The following is a 25010-nucleotide window of genomic DNA, read 5'->3' as shown; positions in this document are numbered from 1 at the left end:
CTGTTATTTTAAATTAAATAAATAATTAAAAAAAAAAACACGTAGGGGTCCCCCAAAATTGGATCACCAGCCAAGGTAAAGCAGACAGCTGGGGCCTGATATTCTCAGACTAGGGAGGTCCATGGTTATTGGAATCTCCCCAGCCTAAAAATAGCAGGCCGCAGCCGCCCCAGAAGTGGCGCATCCATTAGATGCGCCAATCCTGGTGCTTCGCCCCAGCTCATCCCGCGCCCTGGTGCGGTGGCAAACGGGGTAATATTTGGGGTTAATACCAGATGTGTAATGTCACCTGGCATCAAGCCCTGGGGTTGGTGAGGTCAGGCGTCTATCAGATACCCGACATCACCAACCCAGTCAGTAATAAAAAAAAATAGACGACAAACACATTTTTATTTGAAAAAACACTCCCCAAAACATTCCCTCTTTAACCAATTTATTAGATTGAAAAACAAATCCAGGTCTGGTGTAATCCAAGGGGTTGCCATGACGATCCACACTGTCCCAGTCAATGAAGAGCAGGATGTTCCCCATTGACTGGGAGAGCAGTGCAGTGACCTGAGCTAACATCAATGGGTCAGCCCAGGTCACTGCAGGGGGGTGACAAGTGCTGCTGTCAGCGAGGTACATTACCTGCGCTGATCTCCAGCACACTGACAGCCCCTGTCACTGAGGTCAATGACCGGCGCCTTCACAGCAAGTATCGCGAGAGGTCCGTGACGTCACCGCTAGTCAGTCTCGGGTCGGAAGCGATAGGTGATGTGACAAGCGGCGGCCATGGAGGACAGTGACAGCGCTGAGGTCGGGATGGCGGGACTTCATCACCGCAGGTAAGCCGAGCGAGCGAGCGAGCGAGCGAGCGAGCGGGCGGGCGGGGGGGGATGGGGGGGGATGGGGGGGGGGATGTGTGTGTGTGTGTGTGTTTGTGTATGTATGTGTACATGCCGCGGGCAGGAGGGGGCGGAGCGAGCTGAGCGGGAAAGTGTGGGCTTCCTGCACGTAACTAAGATAAACATCGGGTTACTAACCAAAGCGCTTTGCTTGGATACCCGATGTTTATCTTGGTTACCAGCTTGTGGCAGGCTGCCAGCGATGGCTCCTGCACACTGTAGCTGTAAAAAGCCCTGCTTTTTGCTGCTAGAACCGTTCTCGAACGTATCTAGAACTATCGAGCTTTTGCAAAAAGCTCGAGTTCTAGTTCGATCTAGAACATGCCCCAAAATCACTCGAGCCGCGAACTGGAGAACCACGAACCACGAACCGCGCTCAACTCTAATCAGGATGCGCAGGAGGAGGAGGAGGCTGAGGAGCATGACATTCCGGAGCTGTAGAGTGTGTGTGAAACCCTGACTGAGGTAGGGCCTGCAAAACTTGGTGTGTGAAGGACGTGTTCCATCCCTCGCTCAGACTGGGTCCCAGCTTGCACAATATTAACCCAGTGTGACGTCAACGAGATGTAGCGGCCTTGCCCACATGCACTTGTCCACGTGTCTGTGGTTAGGTGGACTTTGGCTGAAACAGCGTTGTTCAGGGCACGTGTGATGTTTTGTGACACGTGGTTATGCAATGCGGGGACGGCACACCGGGAGAAATAGTGGCGGCTGTGGACCGAGTAACGTGGGACAGCTGCCACCATCAGGTCGCGGAATGCTTCTGTCTCAACCAGCCTAAAAGGCAACATTTCCAGCGCAAGCAGTCGCGAAATGTTAGCATTTAGAACTGTGGCATGTGGGGTGTTGGCAGTGTATTTGCGCCTGCGTTCAAAGGTTTGCTGAATGGATAACTGAACGCTGCGCTGGGACAAGGACGTGCTTGATGATGGTGTTCTTTCTGCGTAGGCAACTGCAGGTGCAGGAGTGGAGGAGGCTTGTTCGCAGGCAGCATGGACAGGGGATTGGCTCGCATGCACAACCAGCGAAGACGTAGCAGTGACATCAGCAAGCACTGCTCCTCGACTCTGTTGTACTTCCCACAAAGTCGGGTGCTTGGCTGACATGTGCCTGATCATGCTGGTGGTGGTCAGGCTGCTAGTTTTGGTACCCCTGCTGATGCTGGCATGGCAGGTGTTGCAAATGGCCTTTTTAGAATCATCTGGAGCCAACTTAAAAAACTGCCAGTGTCAGAGTTCCGGGTTTTCCAGTTTTCTTTTGAAAGAGCTTGCCCTTTGTTAACATGGAGTTTTCTGTTCTGTTGCCCTACTTCCTGTCCATCTGTTTAAAAGCCGCCCCTAAAGCTTAGTCCAGTGCCTGAGTATACTGCTTCCTGTGTGCTCCTGCCCTGCTGCTTTTGGTTCCTGATTGTTATTCGGATCCTCTTGGAAAACAACCGACACCGACTCTGGACTTCATCTGGTATCATCTAGCTGTGCCCGGACTCCGTTTGCCGTCTTTGGTCGGCACTTCTGCCCGGTTCCTTCCGTTTAATACCACTCTGGACTCACATCACGTACGGACATTTTTGGACTTACCTATTGCCCTTTTGTGTCCCGGCTGCTGCGCATTTAGGGCTTCTGGGGTGATTGCCAGACAGTCCCTGTATAGGGGTTCGCTCTTGGTGGTCTCCCTGGGGGAGTCCGGTGCGCGGTCCCGGGAATTCCCTTTCGCTCCGTCCCTGGAAGGTATTTCCTGTATTTATGTTCTACTGTGTTTTTGTTCCGTTTATGTACATATTTGCTGGTTGCATATTATAAACGTCTTGCACCAAGAACTCGTCTCTGGTTGTCATTGCCCTAACGCAATCGAAATCCTCAATACATACAATAGTATTACAGCCAGACTCGGGAAGACCTAACATTTGTACAGGCACCTTGTGTCGTGTTGTTCCGGGGAACAGTTGCCTGACGTCTGCCTGTGGCCACCACTCTGCTTCTTACTGCCTGTTGGGATGCTACGCCTCCCTCCCCCTGTGCACTGCTGTCCTCGCTCTGCATATCCTCCTGCCAGGTTGGGTCAGTTACTGGATCATCCACCACGTCGTCTTCCTCTTCCGCACCCTGCTCCTCCTCCTGACTTCCTGACAATTGTGTCTCATCATCGTCCACCCCTTGTTGAGACATGTTGCCAACTTCGTGAGAACGTGGCTGCTCAAATATTTGGGCATTTGTACATACAATCTCGTCATGGCCCACTTCAACAGGAGCTGGCGAGAGGCCAGAATTTGTGAATGGAAACGTAAACGAACAGCTCTTCCGAGTGTCCAAGTGTGGGATCAGTAATGTCCGTGGACGTGTACTCGGCCTGGTGGTAGGAAGGAGGATCAGGTTCTGAAATGTGCGGTGCAGTATCACGGCTACTGACACTTGACCGTGTGGAAGACAGAGTGTTTGTGGTGGTGCCAATCTGACTGGAAGCATTATCCGCTATCCAACTAACAACCTGTTGACACTGGTCTTGGTTCAAGAGCGGTGTACTGCTGCGGTCCCCAAGAATTTGGGACAGGACGTGCGAGCGACTAGATGTGGCCCTTTGTTGTGGCGAAATTAGAGCTTGCACACAACCTCGGTCTCTGCCTGCACCACCATCACGTCCACTTCCTTGTTCGTTGACAACGCCCTTGCGCATTTTGCAATGCTGTGCTGATGTGTATTCACTAGACTTGTGCGTTATATCCAAGTTTTTGCAAAACTCACACAAATGCAGCGGAAAGCTGCCACCAACAGGCACACACGTGCGGTTTTTAAATGCAAGCACGGAGGCACTAAGAACCTAACAGGTCTCTATCCAGGGACAACGTGGAGCCTCCCAATTTTTGGCTGCCCTGCCTAAGGGCTATACTACAATAGACCCACTTCCTTCCAATGGGCACTTCAGGTTTACAGGCCCTCATGCACGTCTCTATCCAGGGACAACGTGGAGCCTCCCAATTTTTGGCTGCCCTGCCTAAGGGCTATACTACAATAGACCCACTTCCTTACAATGGGCACTTCAGATTTACAGGCCATCATGCACGTCTCTATCCAGGGACAATGTGGAGCCTCCCAATTTTTGGCTGCCCTGCCTAAGGGCTATACTATAATATACCCACTTCCTGACAATGGGCACTTCAGGTTTACAGGCCCTCATGCACGTCTCTATCCAGGGACAACGTGGAGCCTCCCAATTTTTGGCTGCCCTGCCTAAGGGCTATACTACAATAGACCCACTTCCTTCCAATGGGCACTTCAGGTTTACAGGCCCTCATGCACGTCTCTATCCAGGGACAACGTGGAGCCTCCCAATTTTTGGCTGCCCTGCCTAAGGGCTATACTACAATAGACCCACTTCCTTCCAATGGGCACTTCAGGTTTACAGGCCATCATGCACGTCTCTATCCAGGGACAATGTGGAGCCTCCCAATTTTTGGCTGCCCTGCCTAAGGGCTATACTATAATACACCCACTTCCTGACAATGGGCACTTCAGGTTTACAGGCCATCATGCACGTCTCTATCCAGGGACAATGTGGAGCCTCCCAATTTTTGGCTGCCCTGCCTAAGGGCTATACTACAATAGACCCACTTCCTTACAATGGGCACTTCAGGTTTACAGGCCCTCATGCACGTCTGTATGCAGGGGCATTGGTGAACCTCACAATTTTGGACTGCCCTGGCAAAGGAAAATACTACAAAGACTCACTTCCTCAAAATGGGCACATTAGACTCAAGAGGCCTTCATGTACGTCTCTTCTCAGGGACATCGGAGTGCCACACAATGTTTTCACGTAAAATCTTTCATGTATTAATCTCAAAAAGTAACATACACCAGCTCTATCTCACTATTGGGTATGTGCCCTTAACATTTCTGCCATGAAAAATCATTTTGGGGTCATTTTGGAAGGTTTTCTGGTGAGTCCGCAAAAATGGCGTGAAACGCGGACAAAATTGTTCACAGCTGTGACTTTTGAGTGATAAATGCTTCAAGGGGTCTTCCCCATGCTGTTGCCATGTCATTTGAGCACTCTTCTGAGACTTTTGTGACATTTTTAGGGTTTCTACATGCTGCCGGGGGGTCATTTCACAAAAATACTCGGGTCTCCCATAGGATAACATTGGGCTCGTTGCTCGGGCCGAGTACACGAGTATCTTGGGAGGCTCGGCCCGAGCTTCGAGCACCCGAGCTTTTTAGTACTCGCTCATCACTAATGTTAAGCTTACCGGCCTATAGTTTCCAGGTTCCCTTTTACACCCTTTTTTGAATATTGGTACCACATTTGCTAGCCGCCAATCCAGTAGAACAGACCCAGTTTCTATAGAGTCTTTAAATATAAGGAATAGAGGCTTGTCTATCACATTACTTAACTCCCTTAATACCTGAGGGTGAATGCCATCAGGGCCTGGTGATTTGTCAATTTTAATGTTACTAAGTCGGTTCTGCACTTCTTCCTGGGTTAGGCAGGTCATACTTAATGAAGCGTTTACATGATCACTCTGCATTTCCCGTGGCATATGCTTTTCCTGTGTGAACACAGTTGAGAAAAAAGTATTTAAAACATTTGCTTTTCCCACATCACTTTCTATGATTTTACCCTCATTGTTCTTTAAAGGGCCAACACCATCAATTTTAAACTTTTTTTCTGTTTATATAATTAAAGAATAGTTTGGGATTTGTTTTGCTTTCCTTAGCAATGAGTCTCTCAGTTTCTACTTTTGCTAAATGTATTTGTTTTTTACACATTTTATTTTTTTCTCTATATCTTTTTAATGCTTCTTCGCTGCCTTCTTGTTTTAGCTTTTTAAATGCCTTTTTCTTATTATTCATTGCCCCTTTTACATCCTTATTTAGCCACATTGGCTTTCTCCTGTTCCTAGCCCTTTTATTTCCGTATGGTATAGCTCGCTCGCAGTGGGTGTTTAATACCGATTTAAAAATTTCCCTCTTATTTTCTGTGCTCCCATTTTTGAGGACATTGTCCCAATCAATTTGGCGAAGGTCTTCTCTAAGCTGATCAAACTTTGCTCTCCGAAAATTCAGCGTTTTTGTAACCCCCCTCCAAGGCACCTTACTGTGTGTTTTAATATTTTCTGTAGAACAAAAAATAAATATTTTGTGTAGAATAAAAAATATTTTTGTGTAAAACAAACATAAGTTGACATCCAATCAATTCTAACAGATTTAATTACTCAAAGATAAATAACAATAGTTCTTAGAACATTTTCTACAATTCATTGTTTTTGGCATCTTTTATTTTTCTCTCGTTAGGACAATTTCAATAGACCTTAATTCATAAATGTAGAAAATTGTTAAAGATAATAGATTTTCTTTACAAGTTTTCTACAAATGATGAGTGAGCACTATCATGCTCAGATGCTCAGTACTCGAAACGCAGTTGGATGCTCATATGGGCACGACTCGAGCACCCAATTATAATGGAGATAAATGGGGGACTCGAGCATTTTTCCAGAAAATGTCCATGAAAAATCCTCAAGTTTTCCATTGTCTTCCATTAAACGCGTGTGCCGATCCGAGCACTGACTGTTCATTAGAAGTGATGACCGAAGCCAGCCTGTAAAAGTCGGGCTCCATACCCGATACCTAGCATCTGTGCACCAACCGAAAACATGGAGTTCTTCGGGAACTCCGTGTAACTATCCAGATTTAGTCACATGGAGAAAGAAAGAAAGAAAGAATATCTGCGTATTTGCCTATCTCTACTCAGTACGTGCATACAGAATTCTATACAGAATTCTGATGTTGGTGGCTCAAAAGAAACTGGAGAACAGGCCAAGAACCAGATTTATTTTGTGTTTTAGACACCTCTACAACCTCACTAGATTTGAAAAGTGTCTAGAAACAAGGTATGGTCATATTTTGGAACACAATTGGAGTAAATTTTGTAGTTTAGAGGTGGCATAAAAATTAGAAAATGCCTAACAATTTTAGCAAGATACACCAAATCCATCATACAGTGTACATATTTTCTATCAGTCTTATCTTGTTTTATGTTGTCTGAATTTAAGACAGTAATAATATACTGTACATTCCAACAAAATATTCAGAATAATATTTTGATATCAATAATAAGTAATGTTCTGATTAAAAATTCCCATTAAAAAGACATCATTGATGTTGACAAGTCACAAGAATCTGAAATAAATTATTGCGCTCTAAAGTGCCATCAATTATTTTCTCACAGTTAGTAACTGTATTTAAATACCATATTAAATGAGGAGTGCATCTTACAATCTGAATGTAGCTTACTGGGGGAGGTGGAGAAGGGTCACAAGAGGCAGGGTAGATGCTGTGGGCGGCAGGCGCTGTGCTGCGGGTGGTGCTGTGGGTGGTGCTACTGTGTTGTGGGCGGTGAGGCAGTGGCCACCATTTGGAAAATGACGACAATGTGGGCTTCAAATAATGGCACCTGGAGTTGGCATGTGCGCAGATGGAGCTCTCAGCTCAAGATCTCATCTGCGCACGTGCCACCTCGGGAGCATAAATTCCCTGCAGCAGACTTAAGGAAAATGGCGCCGGGAGGTGTAGTGTGCGCAGATGAGATCTCAGGAGGAAAGCTCCATCTGTGCAAGTGCCGACTTCGGGCACCATTTCTTTGAAGCCAGCACCACCGACAGTTTCTGGATGCTCCTCCTGCCTCACAATGCCCTCAGCGAGTATCTGGGACACCTGTTGCACTGACCGCAGCATCGCCCTACTCCACCACTGCTGCCGCTTCTTGTGACCTCGCTCCACCACCACTGCCACCCCCTCCGGTAAGGCAGCACCGGATTAGAGGCCGAACTCCTTTTTATTTTCCTTTTTTTTCTTTAAATTTGGGGTACATCTTATAATTGGGTGCATCTTTTAAAATGAAAAGTACGGTACATTTATAGTCCTTCTGCTCTTTGCTGTCTTATATAATAACTCCAAGGTAAAATTCTTTATCCTTGTTCTCTTATTGACAGGGTTCCTTCAACTTGTTGACATCCCACCTACAAGGCAAGATCCCACCCAAAAAGCCATCAAGGCCATCGCTTACTATCCTTGGCCGTGTGTCAAGATTCTTTAGTGGGCTACACATTCATTTTCAAGCAGTTACAGATATCTGGTAATAGGAACATAGTTTCTATCCTTCTCGAAAAAAGCTAATTTAATTTTCACTGACTTTCTAAGAGAGTATTGTCTATAAGAAGCCCTACACCAGCTGGATCTTCATAAGATGAACCAGTATTACTCCTCGAAATTTAAAGAATCTACACAAGAACATTGACTTCAGAGATTCCCATGAAAATCCTGGAGACAGAGAAGACAACCTCTTTGTTTCATACTGTATGAAGAAGTTCTTTAGTCTGGAGAAATGTTGATTATTAATTTCTTTTGAGAGTTTTTGTTGACAGGAGAAACAATTACTCTTGTGAGTTGTATGAAAACTAAATTAAGGAAAGAATAGAAAATAAATGCATCCTTTGTGTTGTAGACAGTAAAGGGAAAAAATGAAAGACAAGCAGGATTTTAAATGTTGTGTCTGAAACTGAATTAATTATCGTGATCTATATGGAAAGGTTTTGCTCGAGAACCCTGTTAGCTCTAGATAAATTAATCCATGTTTCTGTTCTACATTGATCCCAGTCCTGATGTTTATGGAGTCCATACGAGATAACGAAATCTAGATATCGTGAACAGAGAGCATAATAGAGGGATACTCTATGAAGGGAGAGTGGGTAAGTGTTGGTTACGCTCAACTGGTGTAGGTGTGGCAAGTACAGTTGGGGAAATAATTATCTGTTACCTTGCTGATTTTGTACGTTTGCCCATTGACAAAGACATGAACAGTCTTTAATTTTAAGGGTTGGTTAATTTTATCAGTGAGAGATAGAATATCCAAAATAAAATCCAGAAAATCACATGGTATAAATTATAGAAAGTTATTTGCATTTTGCAGAGAAAAATAACTATTGGATTCCCTACCAGCCATTATGAGGTCTGGCTCCTACAGACACTTAAGGTCGCTTTACACGCTGCGACATCGCTAGCGATCGCACCCGCTACCATCATTTCTGCGTCACAGGTAAATCGATGCCCATGGCGAACAATATCGCTAGGACGCGTCAAACGGACTTACCTTCCTAGCGACATCACTGTTGGCGGCGAACAACCTCTTTTTTAAGGGGGCAGTTCGTGCGGTGTCACAGCGACGTCAATCAGCAAGCCACCAATAGAAGCGGAGGGGCGGAGAGCAGCCGCATTCACGTCACTCCCACCTCGTTGCCGAAGGATGCAGGAACGCTGTTGTTCATCATTCCCGGGGTGTCACACGTAGCGATGTGTGCTGCCTCAGGAATGAAGAACAACCTGCGTCCAAAATGATCAACGATATTTGGGAAAGGAAAGACATGTCAACAATCAACGATTTGGTGAGTATTTATGATCGTTAGCGGTTGCTCGTGGGTGTCACACGCAATGACATTGCTAACGAGGTCGGATGTTTGTCACGAATTAGGTGACCCCAGCGATATCTCGTTAGGGATGTCGTTGCGTGTAAAGTTGCCTTTAGACGCTTCTCTACTCGTTTCCTGCATTATTGACTGCTGTCTTACATTGTCACCTGTATAAAAGACTCCTGTCCACAGACTCTATTAAATCAGACAGACTCTAACCTCTATAACATGGTCAAGACCAAAGAGCTTTCTAATGATGTCAGGGACAAGATCATAGACCTGCACAAGGCTGGAATGGGCTATAAAACCATAAGTAAGATGCTGGGTAAGAAGGAGACAACTGTTGGTGCAATAGTAAGAAAATGGAAGAAATACAAAATAAGTTTAAATAACAAAAATACAATACTGTATATCCAGCTCACCAGTATCTGTGTCTAGATTCCACCCAGGTCGGTGCACGGTATCCGTGGTTGGCGTCCACAGCTGTCACAATCATTGGAAAGGAGGAGGGGAGGGAAACATATCCAGCACCATGTCTTTAAAAAAAACTTCAAATTTATTAATTCAAGTAAAAATATTTTTCTTATATGGACTAAAACAATCTCTCCATATGCCTTATAGCGCCTTACATGTTTCAGAGAAGAACTGCTTAATCATAGGTAAGTATTTGCCTATAATTAAGGAGTTCTTCTCTGAATATGTAAGGCGCTATAAGGCATATGGAGAGATTGTTTTAGTCCATAGAAGAAAAATATTTTTACTTGGAATTAATAAATTTGAAGTTTTTTTAAAGACATGGTGCTGGATATGATTCCCTCCCATCCTCTTTTCCAATGATTGTGACAAAATAAGTTTGTAAATCAACACCTGGATGATTATGAGAGTGATTGGGAGAAGGTGCTGTGGTCACATGAGACACAAATTGAGATCTTTGGCCTTAATTCAACTCATCGTGTTTGTAGGAAGATAAATGCTGCCTATGACCCAAAGAACATCATCCCCACTGTCAAGCATGTAGGTGGAAAAGTTATGTTTTGGGGGTGTTTCTCTGCTAAGGGCACAGGACTACTTCACCGAATCAATGGGACAATGGATGGAGCCACGTACCATAGAATTCTGAGTGACAACTTCCTTCCCTCCGCTAGGATATTAAAAATGAGTAATAGCTGGGTCTTCCACCATGGCAATGACCCAAAACATAATAATTGTTTGGCTGTTAAGCCTCCTTACACTGGCATGTAAGGCATGTGCCACTCAAAAAGGAGAAAAGTTACCCCTTAAACCACAATCAGAAGCTTCTCATACAGCCAAGTCAGATTGCATGCTTTGCTCTGAGGAGGGGCAACACCCCGAATCATGTTTCTGCAAATTAAGATTCTGGTATGAATTATGTGCTAAGTAATAATGCAAGGCTCATTATTGGGTCAATATTGACTTTTATGATTGCTACTTCCAATAGGTGGATTTAGAGTTCAAGTCCTTTTCCACTCTAAAGAAGCAATTATTTCCATACCTTACAGTAGGAACTCAAATTCTAGACACATCCCAGAGCTGGCTATGCTTGGAGCAAGCTGAGAAAGATAGCATTGCTCATAATCGTCCTTAAGCTGGAACTTCTAAAGGATGCTTCGAATGGAAACTGAATTGTAAATAGAGATTGGTGCATCAACTTTTGGGGGGAGGGGGGAGATATGTGCAAAAGATGTCAGATTTAAAAGTGGACAAATTGGCACAAGTTAATAAATATATGTGTACATTTTTATAAGACCACATTGTGATTTTGGGAATACCCCTTTAATAAGATTCTTCATAGATGTCTCCGAGAATGCCTACCTGATCAGCAACAGCACGTGCCAACTTGTCCATTCTAGAACCGGCTTCTGCAATTTTCTTGGCCGCGTTAATCACATCAGATGTGTTCTTTAGTGGACCTTTCCCTCTACAAAAGAAAATAGTGTAATTGCAATTCAATTAAATGACTAAAATAACCACCCGGACTGAACTACCTTGATCATTGATTTTTTTTTTACCCTTTTTACCATTAAATAAATGATTTGTAATTTACTATGAGTTCACCTTCTAAAGCTGAATAAAGGAAGGCGTGTGCCAACTTCCGCTCTTATCTAAAGCTCCACGCCAGCAATTAAGTTTGATGGCTTCTTCAAGCTCATAAATTATATTTAATACTATGTACATTTTTAAGTGCTCATTAAGAAGACAGCCCTGCTGGAATATCAAATTTTTGAATAGGCATTCATGGGCCAAAACCTGATGCTTAGACTGCTGGGTTCAATGCACGTTTTGGCAAATGGCCTTTTTCAATGGTGACTGGTATTAGCGACCTAGGTAGGACATGTATATTAATAGGCATCAATGATGTGCTATAATTTAAGCTATATATACCTGATTCCTTATTCCTCTATAAGGCCCTTAAAAAGTCGTGAAAATATGTAGACTATGCAAACCACTATTTCTGTGTCACCATATTGGTCCAGATCTTAAAAGTGAAATCTTACGCAACTCTACAGGTTAAAGACCCCGTTACACGCTACGATTTATCTGACAATATGTCATTGGGGTCACGGTTTCCGTGACGCACTTCCGTCATCGTTAGCGATGGCATTGCGTGTGACACCTACGTGCGACTCCGAACGATCGCAAATAGGTTGAAAATCGTTGATCGTTGACACGTCGTTCAGTTTCAAAATATTGTTTGGCGTTTGGAACGCAGCAGACATATTGCTATGTTTGACACCCTGCCAACAACGAATAACATCCAGATGACCGCCTTGGTCAAACAATATATCGTTGAACAATGTTGCATCGTTTGTGAGATATGTACATGTGACTGCTAATAAATGACCTATGTGCAATCTCGGCAAATCGTAACTACGATCTGGGTGTGTCACATCGCTACTGACATCGTCAGATAAATCGTAGCGTGTAACGGGGCCTTAATAGTGAAACATAGGTCACATAACAAAAACTTTATGCTACATATGACATGTGCCTCAATCTCTCTAATCTTTCTTTCTACCCAACCTTTGTTACTTTTTTAGATGAAGAGTTTGGTCTTCCTTTACTATTGGATTCCAGTTGGTGATGTGCCACCAACAAAATTATCTAGGAAAGTGTATGGGGACCAGCAAGAGGAATAATAATAATAAAAATTGATTGATGTGTAATTATTTCATGATGTCATGGTTCTGATTTGCGGTGCCCTGCTCTCCTGCAGAGCTGATGCTCTGTTGTTATATTGTGCTCTAGTGAACGGGTTGCTTCCCATTCTCAGGTCCTGTGTTGGTGGTGGGAGAGGTCTGTTCATAGGAGTCTCATTCCAGGTGATGGCTCTGCTTCATTAGGAAGTAACCTCACTCACAACACTGCCAGTTGTTGTTCCTATTCTGCATCAATTGCTTCTGGCTCCCATACGTGTATTTTGATCTTTTCTCTCAACTCCAGACCTTCAATACCGTTCTTCACCTGTGCCTCTGACTCTGACATTCCCCCTGGCTCCTGATCTCTGGCTAGTACCCTGACCTCGGCTCTGTTTTATACCTATGTGCCATACTTGACTTTCTGGCTCTGGACTTCTGGCTCATACCCTGACCTCGGCTCCGCTTTCTCCCTGTGTTCCATATGTCATTTCCTGGCTCCTGATCTCTGACTTGTACCCTGACCTCGGTTCCGCTTTCTCCCTGAGTTCCATACGTGATTTCCTGGCTCCTAACCTCTGGCTCGTACCCTGACATCGGCTCCACTTTCTCCCTGTGTTCCATACGTCATTTCCTGGCTCCTGATCTCTGACTCGTACCCTGACCTTGGTTCCGCTTTCTCCCTGAGTTCCACACATGATTTCCTGGCTCCTGACCTCCGGCTCGTACCCTGACCTCAGCTCCGCTTTCTCCCTGTGTTCCATACGTCATTTCCTGGCTCCTGACCCCAAGATTGTTTGACTACTCCTCTATTAGTTGTATCTAGTGACCCCTTGTGATTGAGCATCACACATGACTTTTGTTTTAAGTGAGAAGGTAAGGTCTGGTTTGTTTTTAAACAATCTGACTCAAAGAATAAAACTCTCAATACTATAAAAAATGCTAAATATTTGAGATACCAAAAAATTAATTAATCTTTTGACTCTCTGAAATGAACCATATACAAGAATTGTTATTCTATCTTTTATTCAACTATAGATAGCAAACTTTAATAATAATCTCAGCTTTGATTGTATTTTTCAACAAAATCTACAAAAAGTGAGTCATCCGGAAAACAATATGTTTTTTTTTAAGCTCTTTGTGGCACAGAGCGTTCCCACTTCATCAAACCACTTGTGCCAATTACAGAGGAAAACAAGTGTTGTACCCGGTCAGCGCAACATAATTATGGTACACCTCTCTCTTTGAATTTTACATAAAGTACTTCTGCTTAATGTATTTTGACTGTTTTTGCACATTTTTGTATTATGATTCATTTTTACTCCTTTTGATAGGAAGTCTGATATAAAAATATTGTTGTACACTTACATTCGAATATTTATTATCATTATTATTAGCATTTTTTCGCTTTAAAAAAAATTGGGGGAGGCAAAAAGCGCACATAGGGTCTTACCCAAGTAGAGGAGTGGATATGAAGAGATCAGAAAGGCTCACCTGTAGTAGTTGTGAAAGTCACAACCACTGTATAAACGTGTACCAATGGCTGCTGGAGCTACCCGGTGGAAGATGAATGGCGTAGAGCAAGGAAAGGGTTTAGTGCCGCACTACCATTGAAGAATATCCAAGACCAAATAGATAGGAATGGTAATCTATATCTATGCTTTTCAGAGAATTTTCTCCTTATTCAGGACCAAAAATTGCATCTCTATCATCTTCTCTCTTTGGCATGCGATAGATGGTGGTCTTAGTGTAATTTTAATGTGCAGCATCAAAAAAATTACTCTTGGAAAATTTACACAGTGGTCCCTCAATTTAGGGCTGGTTTCTACCCCTACAAATCGCTACTATGGAATAGGACTGACAGACTATTTTAAAGGACAGCATTACCTACAGCTTGGTTACTTCTCCATGATCTAACATTGCAGCACCTACAAGTTTGCAATGACCAAGAGTTAAAAGGTTGGAGTCATCCTGAGTTAAAGCCTTAGCCATCCCCTTTTTCTCAATGTGCCCCATTACATCAGAATTTTGTGTATTTATGTATTTATGTGATTTCCACCCTAAAGAGATACTATGTAGATCATAATTTGCTTATTATTTCGTATGTGAAAAATAAGAAAAAACATTGATGTGTTGGTTGGTCTCCTTCTTTGCTGAGCCACAGCATGGTCGGTCTCTGTCGAATTGCTGATGGTTCTATTATATTTGGTTTTCTTCCCTTGCCTTTTTGCTAGTGAGGTATTTCTCACATTATTATTATTATTATTATTATTATTTTGTCTAAGTCTTATCAATGCTTGATCACTGCACAAGCCTTCTTTTTTTAAATGCCCTACAGCTCAGTCCCAAGTTATGGTGACTAGATGGATGAACTCTCAGTAAGAAGATCGATCTTGTGCAAGCCTCCAAAGCTCCAAAGGTCAAGCAGGGTCTTCTCCGGTATTTTCTTGGTTGTATCACACCATTGAGTTGCTGGTACTCCTAATTAGAGTTGAGCGCGGTTCGTGGTTCGTGGTTCTCCAGTTCGCGGCTCGAGTGATTTTGGGGCATGTTCTAGATCGAACTAGAACTCGAGCTTTTTGCAAAAGCTCGGTAGTTCTAGAAACGTTCGAGAACGGTTCTAGCAGCCAAAAAACAGCTAAATCATAGCTTGGTTTCTGCTGTAATAGTGTAAGTCACTCTGTGAATCAAACTATTATCACATTTCAGTGTATAGTGTGCGTGAACAGCGCCTTCAGATCACTGCTGTTTCTATAATGGCGATCGCCATTTTTTTTTTTTTTTTTCTTGTCTTCCTTCCCTAAGCGCGCGCGTCTTGTGGGGCGGGCCAGCATGTCAGCCAATCCCAGACACACACACAGCTAAGTGGACTTTGAGCCAGAGAAGCAACGGCATGTGTGATAGGATCTGCATGTCACATGTCCCTGCATTATAAAACCGGACATTTTCTTCACGGACGCCATTATCTGCCTTCTGCGTCTTTGGTGTCAGACATCACTGTCGCAGCTCCGTCTTCCTGAGTCCTATAGCCGATACAGCTGTATGCGCTGCATACACAGCGTTAGACAGCTTAGGGAGAGCACTTTATAGCAGTCCTTTTAAGGGCTCCAACCGGCAGGGTCAGAGAGCCATAGGTGACAGGTCCTGCAAACAGCAACAGCGTCTGTGTAGCCCAGGTCAGGGATTTCCTACCTGCATTTCACCATTAGGAGGGAATAGAAAGGCAGTCTTCCATTCCTCTACCCAGAGCACCACAATCCTGCCACTGTACCCTCTTGTCCTCTGCACACTCCAACTGATAACTAAGCCATTATACTAGCAAACACTCAGTGTACCTAGTGGCATCCTATACGTGGCTATTGGACTTTGCTATAGTCCCACTAGTACAAAGACATTTGCAGAGCGCGTCTGCCTGCATTGCACACTACAACTCATTCTAACCAAGCCATTATACTAGCAAACACTCAGTGTACCTAGTGGCATCCTATACGTGGCTATTGGACTTTGCTATAGTCCCACTAGTGCAAAGACATTTGCAGAGCGCGTCTGCCTGCGTTGCACACTACAACTCATTCTAACCAAGCCATTATACTAGCAAACACTCAGTGTACCTAGTGGCATCCTATACGTGGCTATTGGACTTTGCTATAGTCCCACTAGTGCAAAGACATTTGCAGAGCGCGTCTGCCTGCGTTGCACACTACAACTCATTCTAACCAAGCCATTATACTAGCAAACACTCAGTGTACCTAGTGGCATCCTATACGTGGCTATTGGACTTTGCTATAGTCCCACTAGTGCAAAGACATTTGCAGAGCGCGTCTGCCTGCGTTGCACACTACAACTCATTCTAACCAAGCCATTATACTAGCAAACACTCAGTGTACCTAGTGGCATCCTATACGTGGCTATTGGACTTTGCTATAGTCCCACTAGTGCAAAGACATTTGCAGAGCGCGTCTGCCTGCGTTGCACACTACAACTCATTCTAACCAAGCCATTATACTAGCAAACACTCAGTGTACCTAGTGGCATCCTATACGTGGCTATTGGACTTTGCTATAGTCCCACTAGTGCAAAGACATTTGCAGAGCGCGTCTGCCTGCGTTGCACACTACAACTCATTCTAACCAAGCCATTATACTAGCAAACACTCAGTGTACCTAGTGGCATCCTATACGTGGCTATTGGACTTTGCTATAGTCCCACTAGTGCAAAGACATTTGCAGAGCGCGTCTGCCTGCGTTGCACACTACAACTCATTCTAACCAAGCCATTATACTAGCAAACACTCAGTGTACCTAGTGGCATCCTATACGTGGCTATTGGACTTTGCTATAGTCACACTAGTGCAAAGACATTTGCAGAGCGCGTCTGCCTGCGTTGCACACTACAACTCATTCTAACCAAGCCATTATACTTGCAAACACTCAGTGTACCTAGTGGCATCCTATACGTGGCTATTGGACTTTGCTATAGTCCCACTAGTGCAAAGACATTTGCAGAGCGCGTCTGCCTGCGTTGCACACTACAACTCATTCTAACCAAGCCATTATACTAGCAAACACTCAGTGTACCTAGTGGCATCCTATACGTGGCTATTGGACTTTGCTATAGTCCCACTAGTGCAAAGACATTTGCAGAGCGCGTCTGCCTGCGTTGCACACTACAACTCATTCTAACCAAGCCATTATACTAGCAAACACTCAGTGTACCTAGTGGCATCCTATACGTGGCTATTGGACTTTGCTATAGTCCCACTAGTGCAAAGACATTTGCAGAGCGCGTCTGCCTGCGTTGCACACTACAACTCATTCTAACCAAGCCATTATACTAGCAAACACTCAGTGTACCTAGTGGCATCCTATACGTGGCTATTGGACTTTGCTATAGTCCCACCAGTGCAAAGACATTTGCAGAGCGCGTCTGCCTGCGTTGCACACTACAACTCATTCTAACCAAGCCATTATACTAGCAAACACTCAGTGTACCTAGTGGCATCCTATACGTGGCTATTGGACTTTGCTATAGTCCCACTAGTGCAAAGACATTTGCAGAGCGCGTCTGCCTGCGTTGCACACTACAACTCATTCTAACCAAGCCATTATACTAGCAAACACTCAGTGTACCTAGTGGCATCCTATACGTGGCTATTGGACTTTGCTATAGTCCCACTAGTGCAAAGACATTTGCAGAGCGCGTCTGCCTGCGTTGCACACTACAACTCATTCTAACCAAGCCATATACTAGCAAACACTCAGTGTACCTAGTGGCATCCTATACGTGGCTATTGGACTTTGCTATAGTCCCACTAGTGCAAAGACATTTGCAGAGCGCGTCTGCCTGCGTTGCACACTACAACTCATTCTAACCAAGCCATTATACTAGCAAACACTCAGTGTACCTAGTGGCATCCTATACGTGGCTATTGGACTTTGCTATAGTCCCACTAGTGCAAAGACATTTGCAGAGCGCGTCTGCCTGCGTTGCACACTACAACTCATTCTAACCAAGCCATTATACTAGCAAACACTCAGTGTACCTAGTGGCATCCTATACGTGGCTATTGGACTTTGCTATAGTCCCACTAGTGCAAAGACATTTGCAGAGCGCGTCTGCCTGCGTTGCACACTACAACTCATTCTAACCAAGCCATTATACTAGCAAACACTCAGTGTACCTAGTGGCATCCTATACGTGGCTATTGGACTTTGCTATAGTCACACTAGTGCAAAGACATTTGCAGAGCGCGTCTGCCTGCGTTGCACACTACAACTCATTCTAACCAAGCCATTATACTAGCAAACACTCAGTGTACCTAGTGGCATCCTATACGTGGCTATTGGACTTTGCTATAGTCACACTAGTGCAAAGACATTTGCAGAGCGCGTCTGCCTGCGTTGCACACTACAACTCATTCTAACCAAGCCATTATACTAGCAAACACTCAGTGTACCTAGTGGCATCCTATACGTGGCTATTGGACTTTGCTATAGTCCCACTAGTGCAAAGACATTTGCAGAGCGCGTCTGCCTGCGTTGCACACTACAACTCATTCTAACCAAGCCATTATACTAGCAAACACTCAGTGTACCTAGTGGCATCCTATACGTGGCTATTGGACTTTGCTATAGTCCCACTAGTGCAAAGACATTTGCAGAGCGCGTCTGCCTGCGTTGCACACTACAACTCATTCTAACCAAGCCATTATACTAGCAAACACTCAGTGTACCTAGTGGCATCCTATACGTGGCTATTGGACTTTGCTATAGTCACACTAGTGCAAAGACATTTGCAGAGCGCGTCTGCCTGCGTTGCACACTACAACTCATTCTAACCAAGCCATTATACTAGCAAACACTCAGTGTACCTAGTGGCATCCTATACGTGGCTATTGGACTTTGCTATAGTCCCACTAGTGCAAAGACATTTGCAGAGCGCGTCTGCCTGCGTTGCACACTACAACTCATTCTAACCAAGCCATTATACTAGCAAACACTCAGTGTACCTAGTGGCATCCTATACGTGGCTATTGGACTTTGCTATAGTCCCACTAGTGCAAAGACATTTGCAGAGCGCGTCTGCCTGCGTTGCACACTACAACTCATTCTAACCAAGCCATTATACTAGCAAACACTCAGTGTACCTAGTGGCATCCTATACGTGGCTATTGGACTTTGCTATAGTCCCACTAGTGCAAAGACATTTGCAGAGCGCGTCTGCCTGCGTTGCACACTACAACTCATTCTAACCAAGCCATTATACTAGCAAACACTCAGTGTACCTAGTGGCATCCTATACGTGGCTATTGGACTTTGCTATAGTCCCACTAGTGCAAAGACATTTGCAGAGCGCGTCTGCCTGCGTTGCACACTACAACTCATTCTAACCAAGCCATTATACTAGCAAACACTCAGTGTACCTAGTGTGGCATCCTATACGTGGCTATGACTTTGCTATAGTCCCACTAGTGCAAAGACATTTGCAGAGCGCGTCTGCCTGCGTTGCACACTACAACTCATTCTAACCAAGCCATTATACTAGCAAACACTCAGTGTACCTAGTGGCATCCTATACGTGGCTATTGGACTTTGCTATAGTCACACTAGTGCAAAGACATTTGCAGAGCGCGTCTGCCTGCGTTGCACACTACAACTCATTCTAACCAAGCCATTATACTAGCAAACACTCAGTGTACCTAGTGGCATCCTATACGTGGCTATTGGACTTTGCTATAGTCACACTAGTGCAAAGACATTTGCAGAGCGCGTCTGCCTGCGTTGCACACTACAACTCATTCTAACCAAGCCATTATACTAGCAAACACTCAGTGTACCTAGTGGCATCCTATACGTGGCTATTGGACTTTGCTATAGTCCCACTAGAGCAAAGACATTTGCAGAGCGCGTCTGCCTGCGTTGCACACTACAACTCATTCTAACCAAGCCATTATACTAGCAAACACTCAGTGTACCTAGTGGCATCCTATACGTGGCTATTGGACTTTGCTATAGTCCCACTAGTGCAAAGACATTTGCAGAGCGCGTCTGCCTGCGTTGCACACTACAACTCATTCTAACCAAGCCATTATACTAGCAAACACTCAGTGTACCTAGTGGCATCCTATACGTGGCTATTGGACTTTGCTATAGTCCCACTAGTGCAAAGACATTTGCAGAGCGCGTCTGCCTGCGTTGCACACTACAACTCATTCTAACCAAGCCATTATACTAGCAAACACTCAGTGTACCTAGTGGCATCCTATACGTGGCTATTGGACTTTGCTATAGTCCCACTAGTGCAAAGACATTTGCAGAGCGCGTCTGCCTGCGTTGCACACTACAACTCATTCTAACCAAGCCATTATACTAGCAAACACTCAGTGTACCTAGTGGCATCCTATACGTGGCTATTGGACTTTGCTATAGTCCCACTAGTGCAAAGACATTTGCAGAGCGCGTCTGCCTGCGTTGCACACTACAACTCATTCTAACCAAGCCATTATACTAGCAAACACTCAGTGTACCTAGTGGCATCCTATACGTGGTTATTGGACTTTGCTATAGTCCCACTAGTGCAAAGACATTTGCAGAGCGCGTCTGCCTGCGTTGCACACTACAACTCATTCTAACCAAGCCATTATACTAGCAAACACTCAGTGTACCTAGTGGCATCCTATACGTGGCTATTGGACTTTGCTATAGTCCCACTAGTGCAAAGACATTTGCAGAGCGCGTCTGCCTGCGTTGCACACTACAACTCATTCTAACCAAGCCATTATACTAGCAAACACTCAGTGTACCTAGTGGCATCCTATACGTGGCTATTGGACTTTGCTATAGTCCACACTAGTGCAAAGACATTTGCAGAGCGCGTCTGCCTGCGTTGCACACTACAACTCATTCTAACCAAGCCATTATACTAGCAAACACTCAGTGTACCTAGTGGCATCCTATACGTGGCTATTGGACTTTGCTATAGTCCCACTAGTGCAAAGACATTTGCAGAGCGCGTCTGCCTGCGTTGCACACTACAACTCATTCTAACCAAGCCATTATACTAGCAAACACTCAGTGTACCTAGTGGCATCCTATACGTGGCTATTGGACTTTGCTATAGTCCCACTAGTGCAAAGACATTTGCAGAGCGCGTCTGCCTGCGTTGCACACTACAACTCATTCTAACCAAGCCATTATACTAGCAAACACTCAGTGTACCTAGTGGCATCCTATACGTGGCTATTGGACTTTGCTATAGTCACACTAGTGCAAAGACATTTGCAGAGCGCGTCTGCCTGCGTTGCACACTACAACTCATTCTAACCAAGCCATTATACTAGCAAACACTCAGTGTACCTAGTGGCATCCTATACGTGGCTATTGGACTTTGCTATAGTCCCACTAGTGCAAAGACATTTGCAGAGCGCGTCTGCCTGCGTTGCACACTACAACTCATTCTAACCAAGCCATTATACTAGCAAACACTCAGTGTACCTAGTGGCATCCTATACGTGGCTATTGGACTTTGCTATAGTCCCACTAGTGCAAAGACATTTGCAGAGCGCGTCTGCCTGCGTTGCACACTACAACTCATTCTAACCAAGCCATTATACTAGCAAACACTCAGTGTACCTAGTGGCATCCTATACGTGGCTATTGGACTTTGCTATAGTCCCACTAGTGCAAAGACATTTGCAGAGCGCGTCTGCCTGCGTTGCACACTACAACTCATTCTAACCAAGCCATTATACTAGCAAACACTCAGTGTACCTAGTGGCATCCTATACGTGGCTATTGGACTTTGCTATAGTCCCACTAGTGCAAAGACATTTGCAGAGCGCGTCTGCCTGCGTTGCACACTACAACTCATTCTAACCAAGCCATTATACTAGCAAACACTCAGTGTACCTAGTGGCATCCTATACGTGGCTATTGGACTTTGCTATAGTCCCACTAGTGCAAAGACATTTGCAGCACGTCTGCCTGCGTTGCACACTCCAACTAATTATAACTAAGTTGCATTGTCAGGGATATTTATTCTTTATTATTCTGCTGTTAATAAAGCTAGACCACCACTGCAATCTTCACCACCTCTCAATTTTTACTACCACATTTTCAGTCCACAATCTTGTCGCAATCAACATGAGTGGCAAAATGACAGATGCTGGTGGAAAGGGGAAGAGGCGTGGTGGAAAAGGCAAAAAAGGTTTTGTCCGTGGGGAAGGTGGCAAAGCTCCATTATCATCTGCTGAAGATAGACCATCTACCAGCAAAAGTAAGATGTCTACTACTTACCGTGGACAATCCGATGTGCTCCCTTTGTTACGGACACGAACAACAGGAACAAAGGTAGATGATGGGCAAAAAAGGAAAATGCTTGAATGGATCTCAAGTGGTCCAACAAGTGCCCTCTCTGCCACTTCAAGTACCGCATCCAAAAAACACCAGTCCTCTGAGTTGTCATCCCAATCAAACTTGCTTTCTCCCAGCTCTGAAGTCTCCATCAGCCCTGCACAGTATGGTGGAACTGAGATGGCTGAGTCTGCAGAGCTGTTCAGTCACACTATAGCCTGGGAATCAGAGGTCTGCTCCCAAGCTACAGTGAGTACAGAACAGGAAATGGTCTGCAGTGATGCCCAGAACCTTTGTGACTCAGATTCAGGCCGTGAGGACCAAGTTTCTGAGCATAATGTTGACCCTTTGTCACAAACTGTAACACCTGTGGTTATAGACAATGAGGAACATACTGATGAAGATGAGACGCAGATACCCGATTGGGATGACAACTTAAATATTCCGTCAGGGCAAGAAGAGGCTCGGTCTGAGGGGGAGGGGAGTGCAAACACAACAATTGATGATGACGTTCTAGATCCCACCTACTGTCAACCCCCAGTCAGGCACTCGAGGAGGTCAACAGAGGCGGTGGAGGAGGATGCAACCGACGACGAAGTTACCTTGCGCCTTCCTGGACAGAGTCGGAGCACTGGTAGCACGTCTACAACTGCATCCTCAGCCACCACTCTGCCTATGAGCATTATTCGGGGTGGATCAACAGGTCGCATGGCCTCTAAGCCTTGCCTAGCCTGGTCCTTTTTTCACATCGAAAAAGATCGCCCAACTCATGTGATATGTAACATTTGTCATGATTCTCTTAGTAGAGGTCAAAAGCTCAGCAGTTTGACAACTTCTTCCATGAATCGTCACATGAATAAATATCATAAGTCCCGGTGGGAAGCTCACCGTGCTGCAATGCGGCCTAGCGGAGCGAACCATCCACCGCCCGCCCCTTCCACTGCATCCGCGCGCTCTTCATCTTCTAGGACTGTGGGGACAGCTGCCACACCTGTTTTTCCACGCAAAACTTCCACCACTGTAACCGCAACAGGCAGTTTGCTTGTAAGGTCGTCAGTTGGTTTGGAAGGGGAAACAAGTGAGTGTGTACAGCTCTCTCAGACATCGATAGCACCAACGTTGGATGAAGGCAACATCATGTCTCCGCCTGCACTTTCCTCACAAACCTGCATTTTTCAAGGGACACCCTACTCAACACCGTCTACACACAGCAGCCAGATCTCTGTCCCTCAGATGTGGTCAAATAAAAGGCCACTTCCTCCGACCCATGACAAAGCTAAGAGGTTGACTCTATCCCTCTGTAAGCTGTTGGCTACCGAAATGCTGCCTTTCCGCCTAGTGGACACACAGGATTTTAGAGACCTTATGTCTGTCGCTGTGCCCCAGTACCAGATGCCTAGTCGCCACTACTTCTCTAAGAAAGGTGTGCCCGCGCTACACCAGCATGTCGCACACAACATCACCGCTTCCTTGAGAAACTCTGTGTGTGAACGGGTGCATTTCACCACCGATACTTGGACCAGTAAGCATGGACAGGGACGTTACATGTCGCTGACTGGGCACTGGGTAACTATGGTGATAGATGGTGAAGGGTCTGCTGCACAAGTCTTGCCGTCCCCACGACTTGTGTGTCAATCCTCTGTCTGTCCAAGTTCCGCCACTGCTTCTGCATCCTCCACCTCATCTGGGTCCTCCACCTCCGCCCCAAGCCTGCCTGGTCAGGCCACCAGCGTTCTCACTGCGCAGAAGGAATCACGCACCCCTCATTACTATGCTGGCAGCAGAGCGCAACGGCATCAGGCGGTCTTTAGCTTGACATGTCTTGGTAATAAGAGTCACACAGCTGAGGAGTTGTGGTCAGCTTTGCGGTCCGAGTTTAATAAATGGTTGTCTCCACTCAAACTGCAGCCTGGTAAGGCCGTGTGCGACAATGCTGCAAACCTGGGTGCGGCACTTCGCCTGGGCAAGGTGACACACGTACCTTGTATGGCTCACGTGTTGAACCTTGTCGTGCAGCAATTTTTAACACACTATCCCGGCCTAGATGGCCTTCTGAACAGGGCACGAAAACTGTCAGCTCACTTCCGCCGTTCAAGCGCCGCAGCAGAGCGACTTGCATCGCTCCAGAAGTCTTTCGGCCTGCCGGTTCATCGCCTGAAATGCGATGTGGCGACACGCTGGAATTCAACTCTCCACATGTTACAGCGACTGTGGCAGCACCGCAGAGCCCTGGTGCAATACGTCATGACGTATAGCCTGGGCCAACGAGATGCAGAGGTGGGGCAGATCACCCTGATGGAGTGGTCTCAGATCAAGGACCTATGCACCCTTCTGCACAGTTTCGACATGGCGACGAATATGTTTAGCTCTGACAATGCCATTATCAGCATGACGATTCCAGTCATTTACATGCTGGAGCACACGCTAAACACTATTCGGAGTCAGGGGGTGGGACAACATGAAGGGGAGGAACTACAGGAGGATTCATATGCGCAAGGGACAACAACATCACGAAGGTCCAGACGTTCATCATCACCAACGCAGCAGGCATGGGACCATGGGGGACAGGGATCGACAAGGGCGCATAGTAGCAGGCGAAATGTTGAGCAAGGTGCAGGAGAACATGAAGAAATGGAGGACGAACTGTCCATGGACATGGAAG

General features: G+C 45.3%; 1 protein-coding gene across 2 annotated transcripts in view; it reads right to left on the bottom strand.

Annotated features, from left to right (window-relative positions):
- The window catches only part of CTNNA2 (catenin alpha 2), a 3064502-nt gene that overhangs the window by 210987 nt on the left and 2828505 nt on the right, over nt 1–25010 (bottom strand). For both annotated transcript variants that reach the window (XM_075346593.1, XM_075346583.1), the window contains exon 17: nt 11176–11281. In XM_075346593.1, the coding sequence (XP_075202708.1) occupies nt 11176–11281 (106 nt within the window). The remainder of the gene's footprint in view (nt 1–11175; nt 11282–25010) is intronic.

This window comes from Anomaloglossus baeobatrachus, chromosome 1, assembly GCF_048569485.1.
Source record: "Anomaloglossus baeobatrachus isolate aAnoBae1 chromosome 1, aAnoBae1.hap1, whole genome shotgun sequence".
NCBI lineage: Eukaryota > Metazoa > Chordata > Amphibia > Anura > Aromobatidae > Anomaloglossus > Anomaloglossus baeobatrachus.
This window is presented reverse-complemented; position numbering and strand designations above follow the sequence as displayed.